This window comes from Phyllostomus discolor, chromosome 5 (genome assembly GCF_004126475.2).
Source record: "Phyllostomus discolor isolate MPI-MPIP mPhyDis1 chromosome 5, mPhyDis1.pri.v3, whole genome shotgun sequence".
Classification (NCBI taxonomy): domain Eukaryota; kingdom Metazoa; phylum Chordata; class Mammalia; order Chiroptera; family Phyllostomidae; genus Phyllostomus; species Phyllostomus discolor.
The window spans coordinates 106,864,920-106,891,224 of record NC_040907.2 but is presented as its reverse complement, the minus strand read 5'-3'; the positions used below and the strand labels follow the sequence as shown (position 1 = coordinate 106,891,224).

At 36.6% G+C, this 26,305-nt stretch overlaps 1 protein-coding gene across 1 annotated transcript in view; it reads left to right on the top strand.

The window, feature by feature from the left end:
* The window catches only part of TIMM23 (translocase of inner mitochondrial membrane 23), a 32,697-nt gene that overhangs the window by 3,760 nt on the left and 2,632 nt on the right, over window positions 1-26,305 (top strand). The window contains exons 3-6 of the mRNA XM_028511192.2: window positions 14,935-15,028; window positions 15,233-15,317; window positions 17,829-17,887; window positions 20,124-20,234. Coding sequence (XP_028366993.1) covers window positions 14,935-15,028; window positions 15,233-15,317; window positions 17,829-17,887; window positions 20,124-20,234 — 349 coding nt within the window. The remainder of the gene's footprint in view (window positions 1-14,934; window positions 15,029-15,232; window positions 15,318-17,828; window positions 17,888-20,123; window positions 20,235-26,305) is intronic.

Genomic DNA, 26,305 nt, shown 5'->3' with positions numbered 1-26,305 from the left:
ACCCTCCTTTCAGTTTTTTTTTTTTGGCTATATAGCAGAAGTGGAATTGCTGGGTCACATGGTAATTCTGGTTAGTTTTTGGTGTTTTGTTTTGTTTTGTTTTGTTTTGTTTTGTTTTTGAGGAATTGCCGTATTTGTTCCACAGCAACTGTCCTATTTTGCCACCAACAGTACGCAAGGGCTCCAATTTCTCCACATCCTCATCAATATTTGTTATTTTCCAGGTTGTTGGGTTTTGTTTTTTTTTTAATTATAGCTATTCTAATGGGTATGAGGTAGTAACTCATAGTTTTGATTTGCATTCCCTAATGATTAGTGATGTTAATCATCTTTTTTAGTCCCCTTTTTTTTGGCCATTTATATATATTTGGAGAAATATCTATTCAAGTCTTTTGTCCATATTTGAATTGAGTCCTTTTCAGTTGAGTTCTCTATATATTCTGAGTATTAACCCTTTATCAAATGCATGATTTGAAAATATTTTCTTCTATTCTGTAGATTGCTGTTTTATTCCGTTGTTACTGTCTTTTGATACACAAAATTTTAAAACGAACATGAAGGCCAATTTTTTTTTTTTGGTTCCCTGTGCTTTTGGTGTCATAGCCCAGGTATCATTGCCAACTCCAATGTCGTGAAACTTGTCCTCTATTTTCTTCTAAGAGTTCTATAGTTTTAAATCTTACATGTACCATATTTTGCTGTATATAATGTGTACTTTTTGCCCACATTTTTGAGGGGAAAATAAGGATGTGCATTATATATGGCTAGTACTAATTCCATATCTGTATAAATGTTTTTGATTCTTTTATATGCATCTGTGTTAAAAGTGTAACTCTAGAAAGCAATGACAATATCCATATGCAAAATAATACCCTGGAATATGATAATGGGTTTTGTTTCAAATATAAAGAAATAAATAATTTAATTAAAAAATTAAATCAAAATATTTTTTCCTAAAAAATTGGACAAAAAAAGTGGGAGCACATTCAGTATACACAGCAAAATACAGTAATTCTTAGATATATTTTGAGTTAATTTTTGTATACAGTGTTACATAAGGATCCAGCTTCACTTTTTTATGTGGATATTGTTTTGTCTTTTCCTCATGAAATCATTTTGACACTCATTGGAAATCATTTGCCTATATATGTAAGGTTTTATTTCTGGGCTCTTACTCTGTTTCATTGGTCTATATGCCTGTCTTTATGCTAATACCACACTATTTTGATTACTATAAATTTGTAGTAAGTTTTGATACCAAACAGTGTGAGTCCACCAGTATTGGTTTGTTTTCTTTTTGTTTGTTTTTCAGTGCTGTTTTGGCTGTTAGGGTTTCACTGAGATTCTGAATGAATTTTAGGATGAGTTTTCCTATTTCTACAAAACATTTATATTTTGATAGGCATTTCATTGAATCCGTCAGTTGCTTTAGGTAGCATTGACAGTGTTAAGTCTTCCAATCTATGAACATGAGATGTGTTTTATTTATGACTTTAATAAGTACTTTATATTTTATTTTATTTTATAATGAATAGAATTGTTTTCATAATTTTTTCTTCCAGTTGTTCATTGTTAGTAGGTAGAAATGCATCTGACTTTTCTGTGACTTTGTATCCTGCTTCTTTGCTGAATTCATTTACTAGTTCTAACAGGTTTCTTCATTTAGTCTTTAGGATTTTCTACATGTAAGATCATATCTGTGAAGAAAGAAAATACCACTTCTTCCTTTCCAATTTGGATGCCTTTATTTTTCCTTGCCTGATTGCTCTGACTAGAACATCTAGTACTACTATGTTGAATAGAAGTAGCAAAAAATGGGCATCCTTGCCTTGTTACCGATTTAGAGGAAAACCTTTCAGTCTTTCACCTTTGAATATGATGTTCACTGTGGCTTTTCCCTGTTTTTTATCCTGTTGAAGTGGTTTCTTTCTCTTCCTAGTTTGTTGAGTGTTTTGATGACAAAAGTGTGTTGGATTTTGTCAAGTGCTTTTTCTGTATCAGTTGAGGTGGTTGTGTGTTTTTTTTTTCTTCATTCTTGTTAATGTGGTATAATAACATTGATCAATATTTATGTGTTGGACCATCCTGCATTCCAGGAATAAATCCCACTTAGTTGTGGTATATAATTCTTGCTGCTGAATTTGGTTTTCTAGTATTTTGTTGAGAATTTTGCATCAGTGTTTATAAAAGGGATGTTGGTCTGTAGTTCTCTTGTAGTGTCTTGGTCTGGCTTTGTTATTAGGGTAATGCTGGTCTCATACAAAGGGTTATGAAGTGTTCTAGGTATTTTCCTGCACTTCATTGTTTTGGGAAAGTTTGAGAAAGATTGTTGCTCATTTTTAAATGTTTGGTAGAATTCGCCATTTGAGGCTGTCAGGTCCAGGACTTTGCTTTACTTTGTTAGACTTTTTTATTATTACTGATTCAATCACCTTACTGGTTACAGATCTATTTGGATTTTCTATTTTTTGATGATTTTGTGTATCTCAGAAATTGTGTATTTCATCAAGGTCATCCCAGTACTTATGATGTTCTCACCTTCATTTCTGACTTTGGTAATTGGGGTCTCTTCTTTTTTTACCTAGTCCATCTAGCTAAAGGTGTTTTAAAGAACCAACTTAGAGTTTCATCGATTTTCTATTTCTTATTCTCTATCTTATTTATCCCTGCACGATCTTTTTTTTAAAGATTTTATTCATTTATTTATTTATTTATTTATTTTTAGAGAAAGAGGAAGGGAAGGAGAAAGAGAAGAAGAAAAATACCAGTGTGTGGTTGTCTCTCGTGGGACCTGGCCTGCAACCCAGGCGTGTGCCCTGACTGGGAATTGAACCAGCTACCCTTTAGTTTGCAGCCTGCGCTCAGTCCGCTGAGCTACACCAGCCCACTCTTTATTATGTTCTTCATTAGCTAGCACTGGGTTTGTTTTTTTCTTTTTCTAGTTCTTTAAGTTGTAAAATTAGGTGATTGGTTTTAGATTTTTTTTTAACGGAAGCATTTATAACTATAAATTTTCCTCTTGAGTACCCTTTTTAAATGTTATGAGTTTTGGTATGTTGTGTTTCCTCTTTTCATTTACCTCTGTAGTATTTCCTAATTTCCCTTTTTATTTCTTCTTTGTGCTGTTGACTAAAGGGTTAATTTTCACAAATTTGTAAATTTTTCTGTTTTACTACTGTTACTGATTTCTAACTCACTCTGTTGTTGTTGAAGAAGATACTTTTTATTTTATCTTTTGTATCTGTTGAGACTTAATTTGTGGCCTAATGTATGGTCTGTCCTGGAAAATGTTCCACATGCATTTAGAAAAATGTATTAAGTATAGTGTATGTCTCTTAGATCTAGTAGGTTTATCATGTTAAATCCTGTATCTCCTTATCTTCTATCTGATTATAATGGATGCTATTACTAAGAGTGAACTGTTGACATCACCAATTATTATTGTAGAACTTTCTGCCTACCTTTAATTCTGTCACGTTTTACTTAATATATTGTGATGATCCATTATTAGGTAAGTAAATGTTTATGATTGTTATATCTTCTTGCTGTATCAAACCTTTTGTTAATATAATGTGTACAACCTTGTCTCGGAACCTTTTTTGATTTAAAGTGTATATTTTCTGATATTATAATATCTACCCTACTCCCTTTCAGTTGTTATTTACATAGAACATCTTCCATTCTTTGACTTTGATCTTTTTGTGTCTTTGGATCTAAAGTAAATATCTTATAGACTTAATATCTTATCTTAAAGTTGGATCTTTTTTTTTTTTTAATCCAGCGTGCCATTCCCTATCCCTTGGTTAGAGACCTAATCCATTTACATTTTCTTTTTTTTTTTTTATCCTCACTGGAGAACATTTTTTCATCACTTTTAGAGAGAAAGGAAGGGAAAAGAACATCGATGCAAGAGAGAAGCATTGACTGGTTGCCCTCCTGTAAGCACCTGGACCAGAAATCTGAGGTGCCTGGGAATCAGGGATCGACCTGTAACCGAGGTATGTGCCCTGACTGGGAATTGAACCCACAACCTTTTGGTTGTGGGACAACACTCCAACCAACTGTGCCACACTCCCCAGGGCTCCATTTTTAAAGGGATTGCTGGTAAAGAGAGACTTTTGTCATTTTGCTATTTTCAGTATGCCTTTTTAAAAGATTTTTGTCCCTTCTCTGGCTGGTGTGGCTCAGTGGATCACTAGTTTGAGTCCCAGTCTAAGGCACATGCCTGGGTTGCTGGCCACGTCTCCAGTAGGGGTGTGCGAGAGGCACCCACACATGATGTTTCTTTGCCTCTCTGTCTCCCTCCTTTCCTCTCTCAATGAATGAATGAATGAATGAATGAAATCTTTCTTAAAAAACCTTTTTTCCCTCATTTCCTTTATTACTATCTTTAGTGTTTACTTGATTTTTTTTGTAGTAAAATACTTGTTTTCTTTCTCATTTCTTTTGTGTATATTCTATAGTTATATTTTTTGTGGTTACCATGGGGATTATGTTTAACATCATAAAGTTACAACTAATTTGAATTTATACCAGCTTAACTTCACAAACATACAAAAATGCTGCTTTGTTATAGTTCTGTCTCTGCCACCTTTTGATTGTTGTCACAGAATTGTGTCTTACTACATTGTGTGCCCAAAAACATACCTGATAATTCTTTAAAATGCTTTTTTCTCTAAAACTGTGTAGAAAACAAGATGTGGAGTTAAAAACCAAAATTGTAATGATACTTTTATAATTGCCCTACATGTTTACATTTACTGAGATTGTTCTCTCTTTATAAAGCTTTGAGTTACTGTCCAGTGTTCTTTCATTTGCAGTGTTCTTTCAGTTCTTGCAGGACTCCCTCGATCATATCTTTCAGGACAGGTCTAGTGGTCATGGACTCCCTCAGCTTTTGTTTACTTGGTAATGTCTTAATGTCTCTCTCAATGTTGAAGGACAGTTCTAATTACATACAGCATTCTTGGTTAGCTTTCTTTTTCCTCTTAGCACTTTAAATGTATATGCTCACAGCCTTGTGGCCCTTATCGTTTCTTTTGAGAAATCTGCTGGTAATTTTATTGAGGATCCACTATAAGTGGTGAGTTGGTCGTCTTACTACTTTCGAGATTCTCTTGTCTTTGGTTTTAAAAGTTTGATTTTGATATGTCTCATTGTGGGTCTCTGAAATTATCTTGATGTTCATTGAGCTCCTGACATGTTCATATTTATCTCTATTAGAGCCCCGTAATACAATTGTTTTTAAAGTTTTTGCCTAGTAGATTTTCTACCAGGTTACTTTCAGGGACATATCTCTTGATTTTTTTTCCCCCTTTGAATGGGCCATGCTTTCCTATTTCTTCTGTATCCCTTGGATTTTTTTGTTCTTGTTGAAAACTAAGCACTCTGGAAATCAGATTCCCTTCCCCAAGTTTTGCCTTTTTTGTTGTTACTGCTTTGGGGTTGGATGGGGTGGGAATACATTTTTATTACAGGCTGTATCTGTTTTAAAGAACCAGCTTGAGGCATGAACTTAAGCCCTTCTCAGTTCTTTTGTAAGCCTGTACTTTTTTCTCTGGGCATATCACTTTTTAATTTTCCCTGTATATGCAGTTCCTTTTGAATACCCTAGTTTTAATGTCTGGCTCCCAGAGGAAGAAAAAGCAAACTCAAAGGAGAAACAATCAAGGGACTAATTCTTTAAATCCCCTGGAAGTCAGCGGCAGGTGGGGCATGTAATGAAAATGGCTGCCCTGTTTGTACCTCCATGAGCACAAGCAACAGTCAGTGGTCAGTGCACAACATAAAAGTTTGTTTTTAAAAACAACAAATAATTAATTTAAATATCATTCCAGTAAAAATAGTGAGTGATTTGTTACAAAGCTATAAGAAACCATTAATAGTAAGTTAAACATAAATGAGAAGGTACAGCCTTGGAATCTTTTTAAATGAAATCTTGAACCAAATCTTTACATATTAAAAAAAGTGTGTAATTACTTTACTTTATTAGATGAGATTAGTAACATTATTCAGAAGTCTGTAGATATAATAGTGGTCAGGTGAACACAAACATTTGAAATTAGGGTTATACATGCAAAGATTTACACATTGGCTTCAGCATTCTTTTTTTGCTTTGCTTTGGTTTATTTGTTTGGTTGGTTTTTGTTTTATTAGGATACTGACCTAAACTGATCAAGAAAGTTCAGAAAGTTTTGTTGGACATCTCAGGAACTGAATGTTGACTTATCATTTGAAATAATCAATAATTTCCTGGAAAGAAACTATATGATTACCTCAAAAGATGCAGGAAAGCATTTGACAAAATTATACATTCCTTTGTGGTTAAAAAAAAAAACACTCAGTAAACTAGGAATAGAAGGGGACGGTTTCCCTCCTTCACTCCCCTCCACCCTGCACACCCTCTCCCACCCACATTCCCTCCTTTTAGTTCATGTCCATGTGTCATACTTACAAGTTCTTTAGCTACTACATTTCTTATACTTTTCTTACCCTCCCCATTTATTTTCTACCTACCATCTATGCTACTTATTCTCTGTACCTTTTCCCCCTCTCTCCTCCCACTTCCCTATTGCTAACCATCCATGTGGTCTCCATTTCTGTGGTTCTGTTCCTGTTCTCGTTGTTTGCTTAGTTTGTTTTTCTTTTAGGTGTGGTTGTTAATAATTTTGAGTTTGCTGTCATTTTATTGTACATGTTTTTTATCTTTTTCTTAGATAAGTCCCTTTAACATTTCATATAATAAGGGCTTGGTGATGATGAACTCCTTCAACTTGACCTTATCTGAGAAGCACTTTATCTGCCCTTCCATTCTAAATGAAAGCTTTGCTGGATAGAGCAATCTTGGATGTAGGTCCTTGCCTTTCATGACTTGGAATACTTCTTTCCAGCCCCTTCTTGCCTGTAAGGTCTCTTGAGAAATCAGCTGACAGTCTGATGGGAACTCCTTTGCAGGTAACTGTCTCCTTATCTCTTGCTGCTTCTAGGATTCTCTCCTTCATTTTAATCTTGGCTAATGTAATTATGAAGTGCCTTGGTGTGTTCCTCCTTGGGTCCAACTTCTTTGGGACTCTCTGAGCTTCCTGGACTTCCTGGAAGTGTATTTTCTTTGCCAGATTGGGGAAGTTCTCCTTTATTATTTGTTCAAATAACTTTTCCTCTTGTTGCTCTTCCTCTTGTCCTTCTGGTACCCCTGTAATTCGGATGTTGGAACATTTAAAGATGTCCTGGAGGTTCCTAAGCCTCTCATTTTTTTTAATCCTTGTTTCTTCATTCTTTTCTGTTTGGTTGTTTCTTCCTTCAGGTCCACTCTATCGATTTGAGTCCCAGTTTCCTTCCCAGGAATCTATTGGTTCCTTGTACATTTTCCTTTATTTCACTTATTGTAGCCTTCATTTTTTCATCTAATTTGTGACCAAATTCAACCAATTCTGTGAGCACCCTGATCACCAGTGCTTTGAAACTGTGCATCTGATAGGTTGGCTATCTCTTGGTCTCTTAGTTGTATTATTTCTGGAGCTTTGATCTGTTCTTTAATTTGGGTCATTTTTTTTTTTTTTTTGTCTTGATCCGCCTGTTATGTAGTGAGGGGCGGAGCCTTAGGTGTTCACCTGGGTGGGCAACTCACTTTTCTGGGTTGTGACACTGTATGTGGGGGCGGGGTCCGAGAGGGAACAATGGTGCTTGCTCCACTCTTTGCCAGACTTCAGTCCCTTCTGCTGCATCACCCAAGCAAACTGGGCCCTTCTGGTGCTGATTCCTGGGTGGGTGGGTTTGTGTATGTTCTAGGACCCTGTGGGTCTCTCCAACGATCTCTCCTGTGAGGCTGGGAGTCTCTCCCAGAACCTCAATCCCCACAGGTGTTTTCAGTCAGTGTTTTGAGGCTTTATTTCCCCGTGCTGGCATTCTAGGTTGCACAGTCTCTCTCCCCAGTTTTGCTTGGTTTATCTGTGGGAGAATGTGGGGTCGCCAGGTTTGCAAGCCACCTTGTGTGCCAACCCCCTCCACAGTCCACTGCCTCAGTGGGTCCGCTAGTCACCACCTGTTTGCCCAGGGTCTGCCAGACATGCAGCTTTGCCACAAGTCCTCTCCGCCTGGCCGCCCAACTCCTCCCCTCCTACCAGTCTGGATGAATATTTCTTCTCTACCTCCTTGGTTGTTGAACTTCCATACCATTCAGTTTTCTGTTGTTTTTTATAAATTTTTGTTGTCCTTATTTTGGTTGTGCAAGGAGGCACAGTTTGTCTACCTACGTTTCCATCTTGGCTGGAAGTCCTGATACTTTCTTTTTTTAATCAAAACTTCCAAAGCTAACATCATACCTAATGGTGCAAATCTGAATATTTTCCCACTAATAAGGAACAGTAAAAGGATGTCCATTCTCTTCATTCTATTCGTCTTTGTCTAACTTGGGCAGTTAGACAGGAGAATGAATGGCACCTGGATTGATAGAGGAAGAAATAAAACAATCTATTTACAGGTATTACGATCTTGTGTGTAGAAAATCCTAGGGAAACCACAAGAAACTTAGTTCTAATACACAATTCCTGCAAAGTTGAAGGATACAAGATCAGTATACATAATTATTTTTGTATATAAAGCAATGGACACTATAAAGAAAAGTACAAAAAAATCCATTTATAATAACATCAAAAGGAATAAAATATTTAGGACTAAACTCAAGAAAAATACTAAACAAACTCTGAAAACTACAAAACATTATTGAAAAAACTTTAAAAAATTAATTGGAAGATATTCCAGTTTCATAGAAGGTTTAGTATTGTTAAAATAACATAATTTACAAATCGACCTGCAGATTCAACAGCCCCTATCAAAATCTTAGCTGGCTTTTTTGCAGAAATTGGCTAATTTTGAAATTCATGTCAAGCTACAAAGTGTAAAAAAATAGCCAATAATCTTGAAAAGAAGAGCAAATTAGCGCACTCACACTTTCCAATTTTAAAACAATTCACAAGCTACTGTAGTTTAACATTTTGATGCTGGCATAAGGATAGATACATATATATATACATCAACAAAATAAAACTGAAGGGCCAGAAATAAATTCTTAACATTTATAGTCAGTGGGTTTTCTTTTTTTTAAGTATATTTTATGTATTATGCTATTAGAGTTGTCCCATTTTTTTCTCCCCTCTATTCCACTCTGCCCTGCACCCCACCTTCTACCAGCATTCCCCCCCTTTAGTTCATGTCCATGGGATGTACATACAAGTTCTTTGGCTTCTCCATTTCCTATACTATTCATAACCTCCCCCAGTCTATTTTGTGTCATTTATGCTTCTTACTCTCTGTACTTTTTCCCCACTCTCCCCCCAACCTGCTCCCTGCTGATAACCCTCCATGTGATCTCCATGTCTGTGATCTGTACCTGTTCTACTTGTTTGCTTAGTTTGTTTTTGTTTTTAAAGATTCAGTTGTTGCTACTTGTGAGTTTGTTGTCATTTTACTGTTCATAGTTTTGATCATCTTTTTCTCAGATAAGTCCCTTTAACATTTAATATAATAAGGGCTGGGTGATGATAAACTACTTTAACTTGACCTTATCTGGGAAGCACTTTATCTACCCTTCCCTTTTAAATGATAGTTTTGCTGGATAGAGTCATCTTGGATTTAGGTCCTTGCCTTTCATGACTTTAAATACTTCTTTCCAGCCCTTTCTTGCCTGCAAGGTTTCTTTTGAGAAATCAGCTGACAATCTTATGGGAACTCCTTTGTAGGTAACTGTCTCCTTTTCTCTTGCTGCTTTTAAGGTCCTCTCCTTATCATTACTGTTGGGTAATGTAAGTATGATGTGCCTTGGAGTGTGCTTCCTTGGGTCCAGCCTCTTTGAGACTCTCTGAGCTTCCTGGACTTCCTGGAAGTCGATTTCCTTTCCCAGATTAGGGAAGTTCTCCTGCACTGTATTTTCAAGTAAGTTTTCAATTTCTTGCTCTTCCTGTTCTCTTTCTGGCAGCCCTATGATTGGAATGTTTAAAGTTGTCCCTAAGGTTCCTAAGCCTCTCCTCATTTTTTTGAATTCTTGTTTCTTCATTCTGTTCTGGTTGAATGTTTCTTTTCTTCCTTCAGCTCCAAACCATTGCTTTAAGTCCCAGTTTCCTTCCCTTCCCTGTGCATTTTCCTTTATTTCACTTTTTATAGCCTTCATTTTTTCCTATATTTGGCAACCATACTCAACCATTCCTGTGAGCATACTGATTACCAGTGTTTTATACTCTGCATCTGATAGGTTAGCTGTCTCCTCCTCACTTAGTTCTATATTTGGAGTTTTGATCTGTTCTTTCATTTTGGCCATATTTCTTTGTCCCAGTGCACATGTTATGTTGTAAGGGGTGGAACCTTATGTATTTGCCATGGTGGAGCAATCCACTTCACTGTGTTGTGGCACTGTACATGGAGGCAGGGTCTGAAAGGGAACAATGCAGCTTGTTCAGCTCACTGGGTTCTCTGCAGGCTTTCATTCACTTCCCCTGCTACCCATAAGCATTTCGGCCCTTCTGGTGGTAATTCCCAGCTGGATGGGTTTGTGTACATTCTAGGACCCTGTGGGTCTCTCCAGTGTACTCTCCTGTTGGGCTGAGAGTTTGTCCCACCACCTCAACCCCTACAGATTTTTACATTCATGGGGTTTGAGGCTTTCTTTTCCCATGCTGGAACCCTGGGTGGCGCAGTCTGTCTGGCTCCCCAGTTGTTCCTCCCAGTTTATCTACACACGAATGTGGGACTGCCAGCTGCTGCCTCTCCCATGCTGTCCTCCAGCCATCCTCCAAACACCCCACCGCCTTGCCTTGCCACTTGTCCTTTCCCCCCCAGCTGCCTGTCTCTGACCCTCCTACAAGTCTGGATGAAAGTTTCTTCTTTAACCCCTTGGTTATCAGACTTCCATACAGTTCAGTTTTCTGGCAGTTCTGGGATTTTTTGTTTGTTTTTTTAATTTGTTTTTATCATTTTTTGGTTGTGTGAGGAGGCAAAGTATATCTATCTACGCCTCCATCTTGGCCAGCAGTATAGTTAGTAGGTTTTCACAAACGTCCCAAAACAATTAAAGTTGGGACAATTAAAGCTAGTAATCATATTTTTATAGAAACCAAAAACCCTTTAATTTCGTAGGGTTCCCTCTGAAGTTAATGTAATTTGACTAGGATCTCCTCCCTGAAAATCTTTGAAAATTTGTGTTATATGAAACAGTACATTTTTATTGACCTTATAAACCCCGATGACAAGTAACCACATTGTTTTCAAGTGATTTTGTATATGAATTGATGTATATTTGTGTTCAGTCTTCATAGTGCCTTTATTACAGTGACCCTAGCAAAGAGTAAATTGGTAATGACATACTCTTGTGCTTACTAATGCTCGTTACAACCATTTTTAAAAATTTTCTGTTTGTAATTAGTGACCCATTCTGGATTGGAAGGTAATTATGTACCTCATCAAGTCGAATACGGCATTTCTAGAAACCTCAAACCAGAAGCACCATTTAAAATTGTCATTAAGTTCAAAAGACCGGAAATACCCACAATTTACGAAACTATGCATATAATAAATATATGAGTGACATGGCATCTATTAAAAGTTTGCTTATTATTGCCCAAAAAACCATTTCCATGTGATAATAGTAGATGTGCTTGCTTATTTGAGCAATTTTTGCCTAAATGTATGCATAAGCCAGAGATAAAAAATCAGTACAGAGCTATACTCTTCCTAATCAGGATTGCATTTAGCAAACAAAGGTATTTTACAAAGGAACCTGTTAGAGAGTTGCCAAGTATATATGTACTGTCCTTCAGGAATTTTTTCTAACCTTTTTGGACAGAAAGCTTGGCTAAAATTCATTGAATGTGTTCTTCATAAGAGTGTATTGTATTGTACAGTTAGTCATATTGTGTTCTTATGGTAGCATTTCTCAACCCAGGATTCTTGATTAGCCTTTAAGAAGTTCATACCAAGGTTTGTGTATACATTAATTGGAAAGAGGGTCTACAGCTTTCTGAGATTATCAAAAGAATAATTAAGAAGGGAAACTTCTGGCCAAGATGGAGGCATAGTTAGACACTCTGTGCCTCCTGCACAGCCAAGATAGGGACAGCAACAATTTTAGAAACAGAATAACAACCAAAACTGACAGGAAATTGAACTGTATGGAGTTAAAATAGTCACGTTCATCCAGACTGGTAGGAGGGGCAGAATTGGACAGCTGGGCATAGAGGGGTCTCGGAACAAAGAGCGTTGGGACCAGCGTAAGGCATCCCGGGCGCTCAAGACTGCAGCGGGTGGACCCTGGGCACACAAGCAGCAGCGCTGGCAGACCCCAGCCGGGGGGTAGCAACCAGCAGACCCAGCCAGGCAGCAATTGTGAAGCAAGGCTCTGCGCGCAAGGTGGCTGGCTGACCAGGCGGTCCCAGGGTCCCATCTCGGGGAAATAGAGCCTCGGGGCACTGATTGAAAACACCTGTGGGGGTTGAGGCGCAGGCAGAGACTCCCAGCCTCACAAGAGAGGTCGTTGGAAAGACCCATGGGGTACACAAACTCACCCATACGGGAACTAACACCAGAAAGGCCCAGTTTGCTTGGGGGAAACAGTGTAATGGACTGAAGTCCGACAGAGAGCGGAGCAAGTGCCATTGTTCCCTCTTGGACCCCACCCCCACATACAGTGTCACAACCCAGTGGCTGGGTTGCCCCACCCTGGTGAACACCTAAGGCTCTCCCCCTCATATGTAACAGGCGTGACAAGACAAAAAAAAATGGCTCAAACAAAAGAACAAAGGAAAGTCCCAGAACCAATACTTTTAAGCGACCGAGACATAGCCAACCTATCAGATGCACAGTTCAAAACACTGGTGATCAGGATGCTCACAGAATTGGTTGAATTTGGTCACAAATTAGATGAAAAAATGAAGGCTACAATAAGTGAAATGAAGAAAAATGCACAGGGAACCAATAGCGATGGAAAGAAAGCTGGGTCTCACATCAATGGAGTGGGCCAGAAGGAAGACACAACATACAATCAGAAAAAAATGAAGAAATAAGAATTTTAAAAAATGAGAGGCTTAGGAACCTCCAGGACATCTTTAAATGTTCCAACATCTGAATTACAGGGGTACCAGAAGGATAAGAGGAAGAGCAACAAGAGGAAAAGTTATTTGAACAAATAATAAAGGAGAACTTCCCCAATCTGGCAAAGAAAATACACTTTCAGGAAGTCCAGGAAGCTCAGGGAGTCCCAAAGAAGTTGGACCCAAGGAGGAACACACCAAGGCACTTCATAATTACATTAGCCAAGATTAAAATGAAGGAGAGAATCCTAGAAGCAGCAAGAGATAAGGAGACAGTTACCTACAAAGGAGTTCCCATCAGACTGTCAGCTGATTTCTCAAGAGACCTTACAGGCAAGAAGGGGCTGGAAAAGAAATATTCCAAGTCATGAAAGGCAAGGACCTACATCCAAGATTGCTCTATCCAGCAAAGCTTTCAATTAGAATGGAAAGGCAGATAAAGTGCTTCTCAGATAAGGTCAAGTTAAAGGAGTTCATCATCACCAAGCCCTTATTATATGAAATGTTAAAGGGACTTATCTAAGAAAAAGAAGATAAAAAACATGTACAGTAAAATGACAGCAAACTCACAATTACTAACAACCACACCTGAAACAAAAACAAAAGCAAACTAAGCAACAACGAGAACAGGAACAGAACCACAGAAATGGAGACCACATGGATGGTTAGCAACAGGGAAGTGGGAGGAGAGGCGGGGGAGGTATGGAGAATAAGTAGCATAGATGGTAGGTAGAAAATAGATGGGGAGGGCAAGAATTGTATGGGAAATGTAGAAGCTAAAGAACTTATGACACATGGACATGAACTAAAGGGGGGAATGAGGGTGGGAGAAGTGAAGGGTGAATAATGGGACTTTAGTGGCATAATCAATAAAATATATTAAAAATAAATAAAGGTAATTTTGACCTTGCATAACTGATCCAAGGTATTGTGCTTTTATAGTTTCTGCTCATTTTTTTAATGCACATGTAATCTTACACATTGTAAGATGGTGCCTGATAAATAGTAGCTATTTTCTTCTTCCAGATTGTTATTATGTCAACTGTTACTTCTCATGGCTTTCAGTTTACCTTTCTCTAAGGCTGTTCTTCATAAACTCTGTGGCAGTGTTGCTTCAGATTTACCATTACTGCCCTGGCTGATGGTGTGGCTCCATGGATTAAGTGGTGGCCTGTGAACCAAAGGGTTGCAGGTTTGATTCCCAGTCAGGACTCGTGCCTGGGTTGCAGGCTAGGTTCCCAGTAGGGGTCAAGTGAGAGGAAATCGCAAATTGATGTTTCTCTGCCTCTCTTTCTTCCTCCCTCCCCCTCTCTAAAAATAAAATCACCCTGGTTGGTGTTGGTAGGTCAGTGGATTGAGTGCAGGCCTGTGAACCAAAGCATTGCCGGTTCAGTTCCCAGTCAGGGCATATGCCTGGGTTGTGGTCCGTGTCCCCGGTAGAGGGTGCGCGAGAAGCAACCACACATTGATGTTTCACTCCCCCTCTTTCTCCCTTCCTTCCCCTCCCTCTAAAAATAAATAAATAAAATCTTGGGAAAAAAATAAAATCTTTAAAAATATATTTATCATTACATAAGGCACTTTACATTACAACCCATCAAACTTTCATTGAGAAGCAGTTTTGAAGAAGAACCCCTCCTAAGAACTAATTAGCATAACTGTAAATCTTGTATATTTCATTTCACTTTGATTTAAGTGTTGCTGGTGGTGTAGAAAGTTTTGTTTTTGACTAAGCATATTTGAGTTTTAGTTAACAAGGTTTTACTTTATGTGAAAAACTACTTTAACAAATTAAAAAACATTTACAGGTATTCTCTCTTGAGGGGAACTCAGCATGGTTTTTATATTATCCCTTTAGGATACAGATGAGTTTATTTTACCAACTGGAGCTAATAAAACCCGGGGCAGATTTGAACTGGCCTTCTTTACTATTGGAGGATGTTGTATGACAGGTGAGTACAATAATTTTTTTTTACGTGTCCTTAATCCAGGTAGTCAGAGACTTAAAACAATTAAAATGTTGCTTTCACGTTTTTTAAAGAATCATTATTTACATTTTTCATTCTTTCCTACTTTATAAAAATGAAAAAGTCAGAAGTGCAGTTTTTTAATATAAAGATGTATTACTTGCATGAATTGTTACTATGATTTACTAGGGGCTGCATTTGGGGCAGTGAATGGTCTACGGCTAGGATTGAAAGAAACCCAGAACATGGCCTGGTCCAAACCAAGAAATGTACAGTAAGTCTCATGTAATCATCTGATGTAGTCATGCTTGAATATTAACCTCTGCTGTGTTGGATCGATGAGTACAATGTTGAGATACAGATGTTTAGGGTATTGATATTCCATTTATTGATCAATTTTATTTTTCTTCAAGATAAAAGGAACTAAACAAATCACACTACTGAGGCTTAAGCTTTTAAAAGGAGTGATTTTTGAGTCAGTGTCCCTCAATCAGCTAGTGCTACCCCAGCCTAACTTCTCAGCTACACGTGTTTTGCTTTATTACATATTTTATTTGGTAGGCCTATATAACCTGCTTTTCAAATTGTTGAATTAGCAGTACATTATTTGGATTGTTCAGGGGCATGCAGAACCATAGGACAAGGTAGTGAAATAAAAGGCACTATGTATAAGTGATTGCTAGATCTGCATTATTTCACTTGAATGTAACTTCACTTTCCATTTCTGAAATGGAAAGCTGCCAAAAATTTAAGTGAAATTTCTAGAAATGTACAGATAGTTCCAAAGGAATAAGACAGTATTCTAGGAAAATTGATTTGCAGAGTAGAGAAAGTACAACTAAAAAGGTCAGAAAGTGTATATGTGTTATCTTCACCCTATTTAAGAAATATGACCAGTCCCTATTTATGTTTTCCTAATATATTGTTTAATTTTGCATGTTTTTATATTTTATATGAGTGGAATCACAGTATATATTTTTCAGTGGCTCTTGGTTTTGCATTAGGACACTTTAAATTCCATCTTCATTATTTGTTTAGCCAGCAGATGGCAGCAGGTATCTGCTAGAATTAGACCTTGGGAATCCTGAAGGCAAGTCAGTTTTTTCATAGTCCTATTTACTCTGTGGATCATTGCCCTTGTTTCACTAGCCCAGATCCTTGAATGTTTTTATATTTATATTCTTACTATTTGTCCCTTACACCAATAATTTTTTTTCTTTTTGAATTATGGAGAATTTGGAACATATACAAAAATAGAATAGTACAGTGAACACCCATGAACCATAACCTGTCCTCAACAACCGTCAACCAAGACTAAATTATGTCCCATCTCTTTCTTGCCTTCCGTATTGTTATGAAACATATCCCCAGTGTTAAGCATCAATTTGAAGGCAGGGCGTCTCTTAGAAAAGATAGCGTTTGTTTGTTTGTTTGTTTGTTTTAAGATTTTATTTCTTTTTAGGCAGAAGAAGGGAGGGAGAAAAACATCAGTTGCCTCTCACACACCCGCACACCCCTAACCAGGGACCTGGCAGTCAGTCCAGGCGTGTGCCCCATCCGGGAGTCATGGGAACTGTGACTGTGATCAGTTTGCAAGACAATACCCAGCCCACTGAGCCACACCAGTCAGGGCGTCACTCTTTTGTTTTGTAAAACAGTAATAGTAACTTTTTATAGGGAGATGAATTAGTTTGCATTTTTTAAAAAATATTATACACCATTTTTTATATAATCATCCTTCTCTTCCTAAATAGGGATACAGCATTTGAAAATGGGAAGAAGGGAAGGTTTCAGGTTAGATGGATCTATGTAGCTTCAAAGCCGTGTTTTATTACTTACTATTTCGCCATCTTAGGTAAGGCTTAGGCTTTCTATATTTTGTGCCTTTAAGGGTTGTAGACAGATGACTCAAGTGAGAAGTAGGTAAAGGCCAAATAAATGGAGGTATGTTGCCTAATTGTATCCCAAAGAATTTTGCCAATTTACAGTGCTGTTGATAAACAGTACAGTGATGAAAATTCATAGTTTTAAAAACTTGTGACAAATGTGGAAGCAGTGTGTCAAACTTAAAATATAATAGTAAATACAATATTAGTAAATAATTAATTAGAAACAATATACTCTCCAAAACAATATTTCAGGAGTAATACAAATTTTTATTATTAAGCATTAAATTTTAAGTTCTTTGTTTGTTACTGTAATTCTGTAATCTCCAGCAGTAGTCAGCTGTCCAGGCAGAATCATTGCTGTGATGGTGTTACATTGCTGGAAGAGGAATGTCCCCTCTTCTTCCAGTTGCCTCCGTCACTGTTCTGGTGGCAGGTGGCACTGGTACAAGGCAGAACTGTGCTTCCCTCACATGCATTCTGGTTTGCTTTTTCCTTTTCTTTGAGTATTTATTTTTAATTCTGCTTTATCTTCTATAATATTCCATGCTTTGATTTTACGTAATATTCTAAATATATCCTCCCCCCCACCCCCCAAAAAAAAAACAACAACTTCTAAATTTCAGGCTGTCATTGAAAGCTTTTTTGTGTTTGTTATATATTTTATGAGAAATTTCCTTACTGGTTGCTCAAAAAGGTTGGAGGTTTTAACCTACCTTCATTTATATTTCTATAAAGTGAAAGTCATCCTTATTGAATTCTGAGGCGGTACTAAGTTTTTTAATGAAGAAAACTGGGAATTGAGTTTATAGTTTTTAAATAGCTGCAAGTATGTTTTTTCAAATTACTAGAGAAATAATTATTCTAAATAGAGATTCTTTGTCTTTCTGCCCTTGTAGAATTTTGAACATGGTGACCAGGCAAGGGGCGCTTTGGGCTAATACTCTAGGTTCTTTGGGTAAGTAGAGATTTCACTTGATAATAAATTATTGATGCAAAGAACGAATATACACATAACATGAACAATTTGATCAACCAAAATTTTTAAAATCCTTGTATATTAAAAATTGTTTAAGTCCACTCTTGTCGGCAGTATAGTTACTACTTAGAAAAGACCAGAAACTACATAAAATAATCCTAGGTGCTAATACTATCTTGTATATCATTTCTGAATGTTTTAAATCTTTTAAAACCCTAATAAAGTTGTGTTTTAACAAAAATGAAATCCGGATAATTTAGGTCTGAGGCAAATGGTTCAAAACCTGTAGTTAAATATGATAGGTGAATCAAGCCCTCTTGCTCTGTTTTCTAAGGCTGGTTCAGCATTCTGTTTACCTGAGTAGATTTCCCAGACTTAATTGCCACAGTTGCAGTAGGGGCTTTGTCAAGGTGATGAAAGCATTTGCAGTTTTATTTTGGTTTTTTTTGTTTGTTTGTTTGTTTGTTGGTTTGTTTGTTTTTAAGCATTTGCAGTTCTAGGCAGGGGGAAGTTTAATAATACTTAGAGCCCAGTGCTTTCAATATGATTGACTCTTTACTCGTGACTTCAAGTAAACCTACCTATTTGTGGCACTTATGCCCTAACTTCCACAGTTTTCTTCATAACTTAGTTGAAAGCCTGAAAATCTTTTAAATATGGCAGATTAAGTAAGGGAAAAATATAGGCATCTATTGAAAGATAGAAAAGGCCTTTGTTGACACAGTAATATCCTAGCCTTGTTATAAATTTGAAAATACCCATTATTTTTTGGACTGTAAGACGCGCCCCCCCCCCACACACACACACATTTGGGAGGAAATGGGGGTGCATCTTACAGTCCAAGTGTAGTTTTATATTTACATTGGTGAAATATTGTTATTTATGTTATTAAATATTTTACCACATTTTTTTTTGCTTCAAAAATTTGTTTTCCTATTTTCCTCTAAAACCTAGATGCATCTTATGGTCCGAAAAATGCAGTAGTACATTTTCACACTATGAAGTACAGCTTGTATTTGGAGTCCTAATAAAGGGCAGCTTCCATATGTTGCCTATTTCCTCATTGCCCCCACCCTCCACGCACAGCCACCCTCCTTTGCTCTGTTTGATTGTTTGTATACCTAGAGTAATCATCCATCGTGTTCTTCCTGGAACTTTCTTAGTTTTAGCACTGAAGGTCCCATGTACAAGGAAACCCTCAGTCTTGGACACATTGGGATGGCCAGTCACACCATGTGTTCCTTTTGTAATATGATTTATCACAATGTCCTGCTCAAGTTCAAGTTCAGTTAAAAATATTGAAACAGGAAGAAAAGCCTCTATGAAACTATAAAAACTCAGTATTTGTAAGGCTGATCTTGGTTTAATGTTGAAGAGTCAAATGTGGCAATTTTGATAACAGGTAAGGAAAAGGATTAATGCAGCAATTTTCAACCAGTATGCCACAAAAAGTTTTAAAGCTTTGTAATACTTGACTATTTAGTCAAGAGCACTGACCTCTTTTCACTTAGATTGTCGAATTTAAAAATGATAGCCAACAACACAACAATAGCTGTCTGGTGTGAATGAATCAAAATTATACTTTTTTTTGGTCAGGTCAGTAAAAAGTATATTTTTTTGGTGTGCTGCAGAATTTTAGTACTCGTTTATGTGTACCATGAGATGAAAAAGGTTGAAAATCACTAGATTAATGCATTCATGGATAATAGAAATCTTTAGAGGCATAGGGAGGTGGAAGACCTTGTTAAAACTAAATAGTACTAGTTTCATAGTTTTTACACGTTCAGCAACCAAACTTCACCTTTTTTTAGCTATATTTTTATTATAATAAAAATACATGTCTTTTTGTTTCTAAATCCAAAGTATAATTATTATAAATAAAATATAAGTAAAAATTAAAAGTATTCTTCCTGGGACTCCTCAGTGGTACTTTTCATTAATAGCTACTATTAATATTTCTTCTGAATCTTTCCAAACATCATCTTTGCTTATTCAGAGTCATAATCATATGCCTGCTTTACATATTAGTGAATATAGTTCATCCTCCTTTTTGATTTGAGTATATGTACTATTCCATTTTGATCACTCTTTATATATATATACCTTGGAATACTTATATGATGATGTCTGTAGGATATATTTATCTAAATACAATTTCCACAGTGACTTGGAATCACTTTTTTATTACTACTGATCAGTTCTATTTCCCCCATAGCTTTGCTTTATAGTGCATTTGGTGTCATCATTGAGAAAACACGAGGTGCAGAAGATGATCTCAATACAGTAGCAGCTGGAACCATGACGGGCATGTTGTATAAATGTACAGGTAGGAAATAGTGAATAGAGAGCTGTCTCTTTGTACAGTTGAAGTGTACTTTTTATTCATAGTTTGCAAAAAAAAACTTGATGCTTTTTTTTTCCCCCAGTATCACCTAGTGTTCTCAGAAACCCAGTGATTGTTTGGGGGTTTTTGTTTGTAGGTTTGTTTTTTAGTTTTGGTAAAATACATATAACATAAAATTGACCATCTACACCATATTGTAAGTATACAGTTCAGTAATGTTATATTTACACTGTTGTGCAACCTATCTCTACAACTTCATTTTGCAAACCTGAAACTCAACTCATTAAACAATTCCCCATTCCTCCCTTCAGCCCCTGGGAGCCACCATTTTGCTTTGTATCAGAGTGACTACTTTAGGTACCTCCTGTAAGTAGAATCATGCAGTATTTATCCTTTTGTGACTGGCTTATTTCATTTAATACAGTGCCCTCAAGTTTCATCCATGTGGTGTCACGATTCTTTCCTTTCTAAGGCCAAATAGTACTCTATCATACATATATGCCACATTTTGTTTATCCATTCATCTCTCAATGGACACTTGGGTTGCTTCCACCTTTGGCTGCTTTAAATAATACTGTTACAAATGAACATTGATAAACTAAATACCATTTAATTTTGAAAAAATAAAGCCCTAAGAGTTGAACCAGAATGGTCTGGGTGAAGATCAAAACCAAATTCTCCTCTAAAATGGATAAGTAATTAACATTTACTGAATTATGAGTATATGCTCAGTAATAAATAATTATTTGTTTAATTTAAAACACCATGAAGTGATAAAATCACACCCCAATTTTATAGATGAGCACAGTATTAAGATGACATTTTGAAAAATGTCATATAAGCAATGACAGCCCCAAATTTTTCATCACATTTTAGTTTTAAATAGTTTAATTAAACTGCATTAAGTCCTGTTGTACTCCTGCCTCTGAAAAGCACTTTTATTTGCTTGATTGCTTTCTTATTAGACACTTGATTGTGTAATTCTGTTTTTTTTTCTGGGTTTTTTTCTGTTTTGGGGGGTTTTTTTAGGAATTCCTCTATCATATATGTTAGACATTTTTGCTTAATTTTTACTAGAAACAAAAAAAAGTCACATGATTATAAAATCCAAGTTTTCCTAATAACAGAGAGTGAGAGGCTTTTCTATATTGAAAATAAATTACTTTTGAAATTTTATCCCTAACAGCTCACAAAACTTATTGAAACATGTATGGATATGTTGACACAACAAACAGAGCTTCCAGGTAGAATATGTCCATGAAATGTTGTGTTGGCATCAAAAAGTCTTGCTAAAAACCTAAAAATACTTTTCACATTGAAAATTTGTAGGATCAGACAAAAGAATTTTAAATTTTAATTGGCAGCACAAAGGTGACACTCAAACAGCAAGGATTCAGTTGGCCCCTTTTTTTTTTTTTTTTTAGGTTTTTTTTGGTTGGTTGGTTGGTTGGTTTGTTTTAAGAAACAAATTTGTGTGAAATAAATAGGCTGCCTCTTGCTCACCCCCTACTGGGAGCTCACTGACTTAAGCAGGAATCAAACCAGCAACTTTTCACTCAGTGGGGCAACACTCAACCAACTGAGCCACAATGGTCAGAGCAGCCCAAACTATATTTTAAATGATGATCTAATTTTTAAAAAACATCAGATTTCACAAAATTCTGGAATTACAGCTTCTTTTGAATAAGTGGAATACACCAAGCTCCATTGCATGGTATCAAATGACTGGAGCAGAGTGGGCAGCTGCTTCCACCCCAGTGGATGGGCACTGAAGCTCCATCTGGGTCTCCACCGTTCCCTATTTTCTTACTCACTGTAAGCCATTATGGCATTTCCTGTGTTACGGGCAGTTCTGAGTATAAGAATGCAAGTTATCATCTAAGACAGTATGCATATTTAAAAGCTAGGAAAGGCTAAATATTGATACTATCAAAAGACATGGGATCCTTGCTTTCTGTGTCAAGAACTTCCTTGTAGTGATAGCTTGGGTCAGCTTCAACATAAATTATATAAGAGAATGCCCTTGGTTCAGAAGAGAAAAGGATTAGCCATTAACTCTGTCAGGTGATAAGCTGATTGCAGTTTCCATTAAGTTGTGAAACACAGGAAGTAAATAATCTGCTGAACCACAATCCAGCCATTACTTCATAGTTCCTGGTTCAGAACATCAAAATCACTCTAAAATCAGAAGCAAATTGGAGTCTTGTTGATTTCTGGTTTGGGATAAACTTAAGAAGACAAAGCACAGAATTATGAATTTGACATGAATACAAAATGTAACTTCAACTTTCAGATATGGAAGAGTTCTGGCACTTAGCCTAGAGCCACCATAAACTGTTAAGGAAAGAATTTTACATTAGACCTGGCTGGTATGACTCAGTGTATTGAGCGCCAGCCTGTGAACTGAAAAGGTCACAGGTTCGATTTCCAGTCTGGGTACATGCCTGGGTTGCAGGCCAGGGCCCGTCCCTAGTGGGGGTTTGCAAGATGCAACCAAGTGGTGTTTCTCTCACACATCAGTGTTTTTCTTCTCCCTGTCTTTCTTCCTTCTCCTCTCTCTGAAAATAAATCTTTTCTTTTTTTTTTTTTCTTTTTTAAGAATTTTACATTTAGGGAATGGCTAATTCCTACTGACCTAAAATATTTCCAATCCCCAGTGTGCTCTTTAAAACCAGAAATTTTTAAAAAGAGTTTAGAATGAAAGCATTATGATTTAATGTAGACACTTTAGTACAAAAGTATACTTTCCAGCTGCTCAGTAGAAAGAGAAATTATGAGGGAAAATACCACATGAGAAAATGTGTTGTCAGAACAAAAAGAGGCTAAAAGTTTTTTGTTTTTTTTTAAGTACTAGTTCTGATACGATTTTAGTTTAGGCCTAATGCTTACTTAATGAACTAGGTAAATATTCCCCAGAAGGCATGAGATGTCATTGTTAGATTTCCTGTAGCATATGAAAATCTGTTTAATAATGGCTAGTATTTTACCAGAACAAGAACGGTTATAGTTTTGTTATCATCCATAAATTGAGGAATGTTTAAGACACCTGGTCACTTATCTTCAGAAAATAAAGCCTCAAACCAAGACATGGGTTCCCTTTTCCACTCACAAAAAGTCCCTGATCTGTTAATCCTATTCCTTCCATAAGAAAGTCATCTTAATAAAAGCAAACTAAGTAAAAGTAAAAAGATATACAAATCTAAGTTATCAACTTAAGCAATTGTCACTGGTGTTATTGTTAGTAGGCAGTATTTATCCATGAATGCAAGGCTTTCAGAATTAAATTATGTATGTAAAAAGGAGTCTTTTGATGACTTCTTTATTGCTATTACTAGCATCAACATTCTTCCAGTAAATAAAAATGCATATAACATATAAATTAGGCAGACAGCTGTCATAATATGTAAAACATATCAACAAATCACTTAAACTGACAACCCACTAAAAAATGGAATAAGGATATGACAAAACACTTCAGGAAAAAAATACAAATGATTACTAAACAATAGAAGTTACTCAGTCTCATGGGCAACCAGGGTAAAGCAAAATAAGACATGAAGATAATATTTTTCACCAACTAGCTTAAGTAAGGTGATGGTAGATAACATTTAATATTAGCAAAAGATAAGCAAGTGCCTTGAAGGGCAATTTGGCATTCATTATTAATATTTGAAATATGTAAATTATTTGCTCAAGTAATCTCTAACATTCAGCAGTTTATTCTGTAGCAGATTAAGGCATACATGCAAAACTGTCTGTACCAAGGCATTTGAGACTGGCTTCAAGGAGAAGGTGATATTTGAACAAACACCAACAGATGAGGGCACATGTGATATGGATCTGGAGGGAGTGATTTACATAGATAAGGGTAATAGCATATTCAAAAGCCCTGAAGTGGGAATTCAAAGGCATTAGGAATAGTAGTAGAATCTGGAGCCAAAAAAACTTGCAAGGAACTAAACCATGGAAAAGATAGCTTCATAGGCCACAGTAAAGAATTTGGCTTAACTGGGCATCAGTTAATCTTACCTCCTAAGTACTAGCATTTCTATTTATTTATAAGCCTTATATTGTGTATTGTAACTTCCAAAGAATTAAAATTTCACCCTTCTCCTGAGTACAAAGTTTATACCAGCAGTGTTCACTAAGGGTTGAAAAACCCTCTAGAACTTCTGTAAGATTCTCAAAGAGGGTCTGAGATACTTCCTATCACCCACAGAAAAACCCCCACCAAAAAGACTAAGGATCTGGTGAAAAATAGTTCTAAAAGGACACAGTAATGTGGGGAGTCAAAAACAACAGACAGTATTTTAGTGTGTTTAGTCTTGCATGGAAGAACTGGGATTGCAAGGAAGAGATGGATGGGACTGTGGTAAGGGAAGCACAGCAAAGTTAGTTGCCATGCTGTTCAAAGTCACACATTGCTTCCACTCTAACAAAGAAAAAACAAGCAGGAAACAGCCTTCTAGTGACCCAGTCACCTTCAATTTTTACCTTTCTGTCACCATCCCCTCATTTCATCCATTGTGAAGTTTACCACCTATTCCTTGAGGTGAGGCCCTTATCACAAAACCTAGTTTCTCTAGCAGTATTTGTCATTGATCATTTTGACTTTAGGCTTCTTCCTCGATTCCATCTTAGCTGCTCACTATATCTGGCTTAATCTTTCTCAAGGAAGGTTGTAATTCTAATATTCCCTGTACAAAAACCTTTGATGGCGACACATTGCCTTTCAACCTAAATTTAAACTTCTTTTTCACCCTAGTCTACCATGCTCTGGTCCTAACCTATCTTTCCAAACATTTCTCCCATACCTTCCTTGTACATATCATATGACCAAATAGGTAAATTTGAAATCCAGTCCATCCTTAAGGCCCAGCTCAACTTACTACTCCTTTCAAGATATTTGATTGTTCCTTTCTCTCTATGTGGTGAAAAAGACAATGGGCTTTGGAATCACACTGGTTTGCCTAGCAGTAAACATCTGTGTGAACAAGATAGTAACTTGTCTGAATTTCAGTTTCTTTTTTTATACAACAAAAGTGACCTCTCTTCCCTTCATTGACACATAAATGAGGAAGCCAGTTACTTCCTATCTGCTGTAAGCGCATTTGTACAATTTAAGACTTAACAGTTTTCATAGTAGGGAGTCAAAAGACAATCTCTACCATTGAAAATCAAGAAATACCAAGATAATCATGTTCTTTAGAGTCATCAAGGTAAAGAACAAAGAATAGGGAACTGGGAATTAGGGTGAGGGTGGGGAGCACACCAGACTGTTGTGCATCACAAAAATCTTTCGGTACTATCTTGACTTTGACAATTATGTCTTGGACTACTTTGATAAAAGTAAAAAAGTAATGTTTATCAACATAATGAAACTTAAATTAGGCATTAAGCCTGGGAGGAGGAGTGGGGAGATACTGTTTAACAGGTGCAGAGTTTCCGTTTTGGAAGATGAAGGTTCTCTGGAGATGGATGGTGATGGTGGTAACTCAGTAGTGCCAATGTACTTAATGCTAATGATCTGCACACTTAAAATGTTAAATATCATGTTATGTGTATTTTACCATACTTTTCAAAAATAATAAATTTAACAAAAATTTAAGTTCAGTAGTCATCTCAGTGTGTAGGTTAGGCTGTTACTCAAACAGTTCCTGTTTGCCAGATGTCTGTCTGTTCCCTGTGTTTTACATTTTTTTAAGTTAACATTTTAAAACTTACGTAAATGTTTCATAATAACCTTTGATGTGTCAAAGCCTAAATACTTATTTTCTGGCCATTTTAAGAAAAATTGCCGATTCCTGCTCTAAAGAATTTGTCAGATTGTGCAAGCTCTGCCACTAACCTACTCTCTGCCTTACAAAGGGAATTTAGATAATTTGGACCTCATTTCCCCAAGCTTAAAAGAGGTAATATTTTCCCTTTCAGGGAGTTGTGTAAGGATCCAAAAGATAGAAAGTAAAACTGTGAAACACAGGTCTCGTGTTTGTTGTGCTTTGCGGAGACTGACCGTTGGCCTTATTTGATTATGCTGTGTGCAAAGCAAGCTG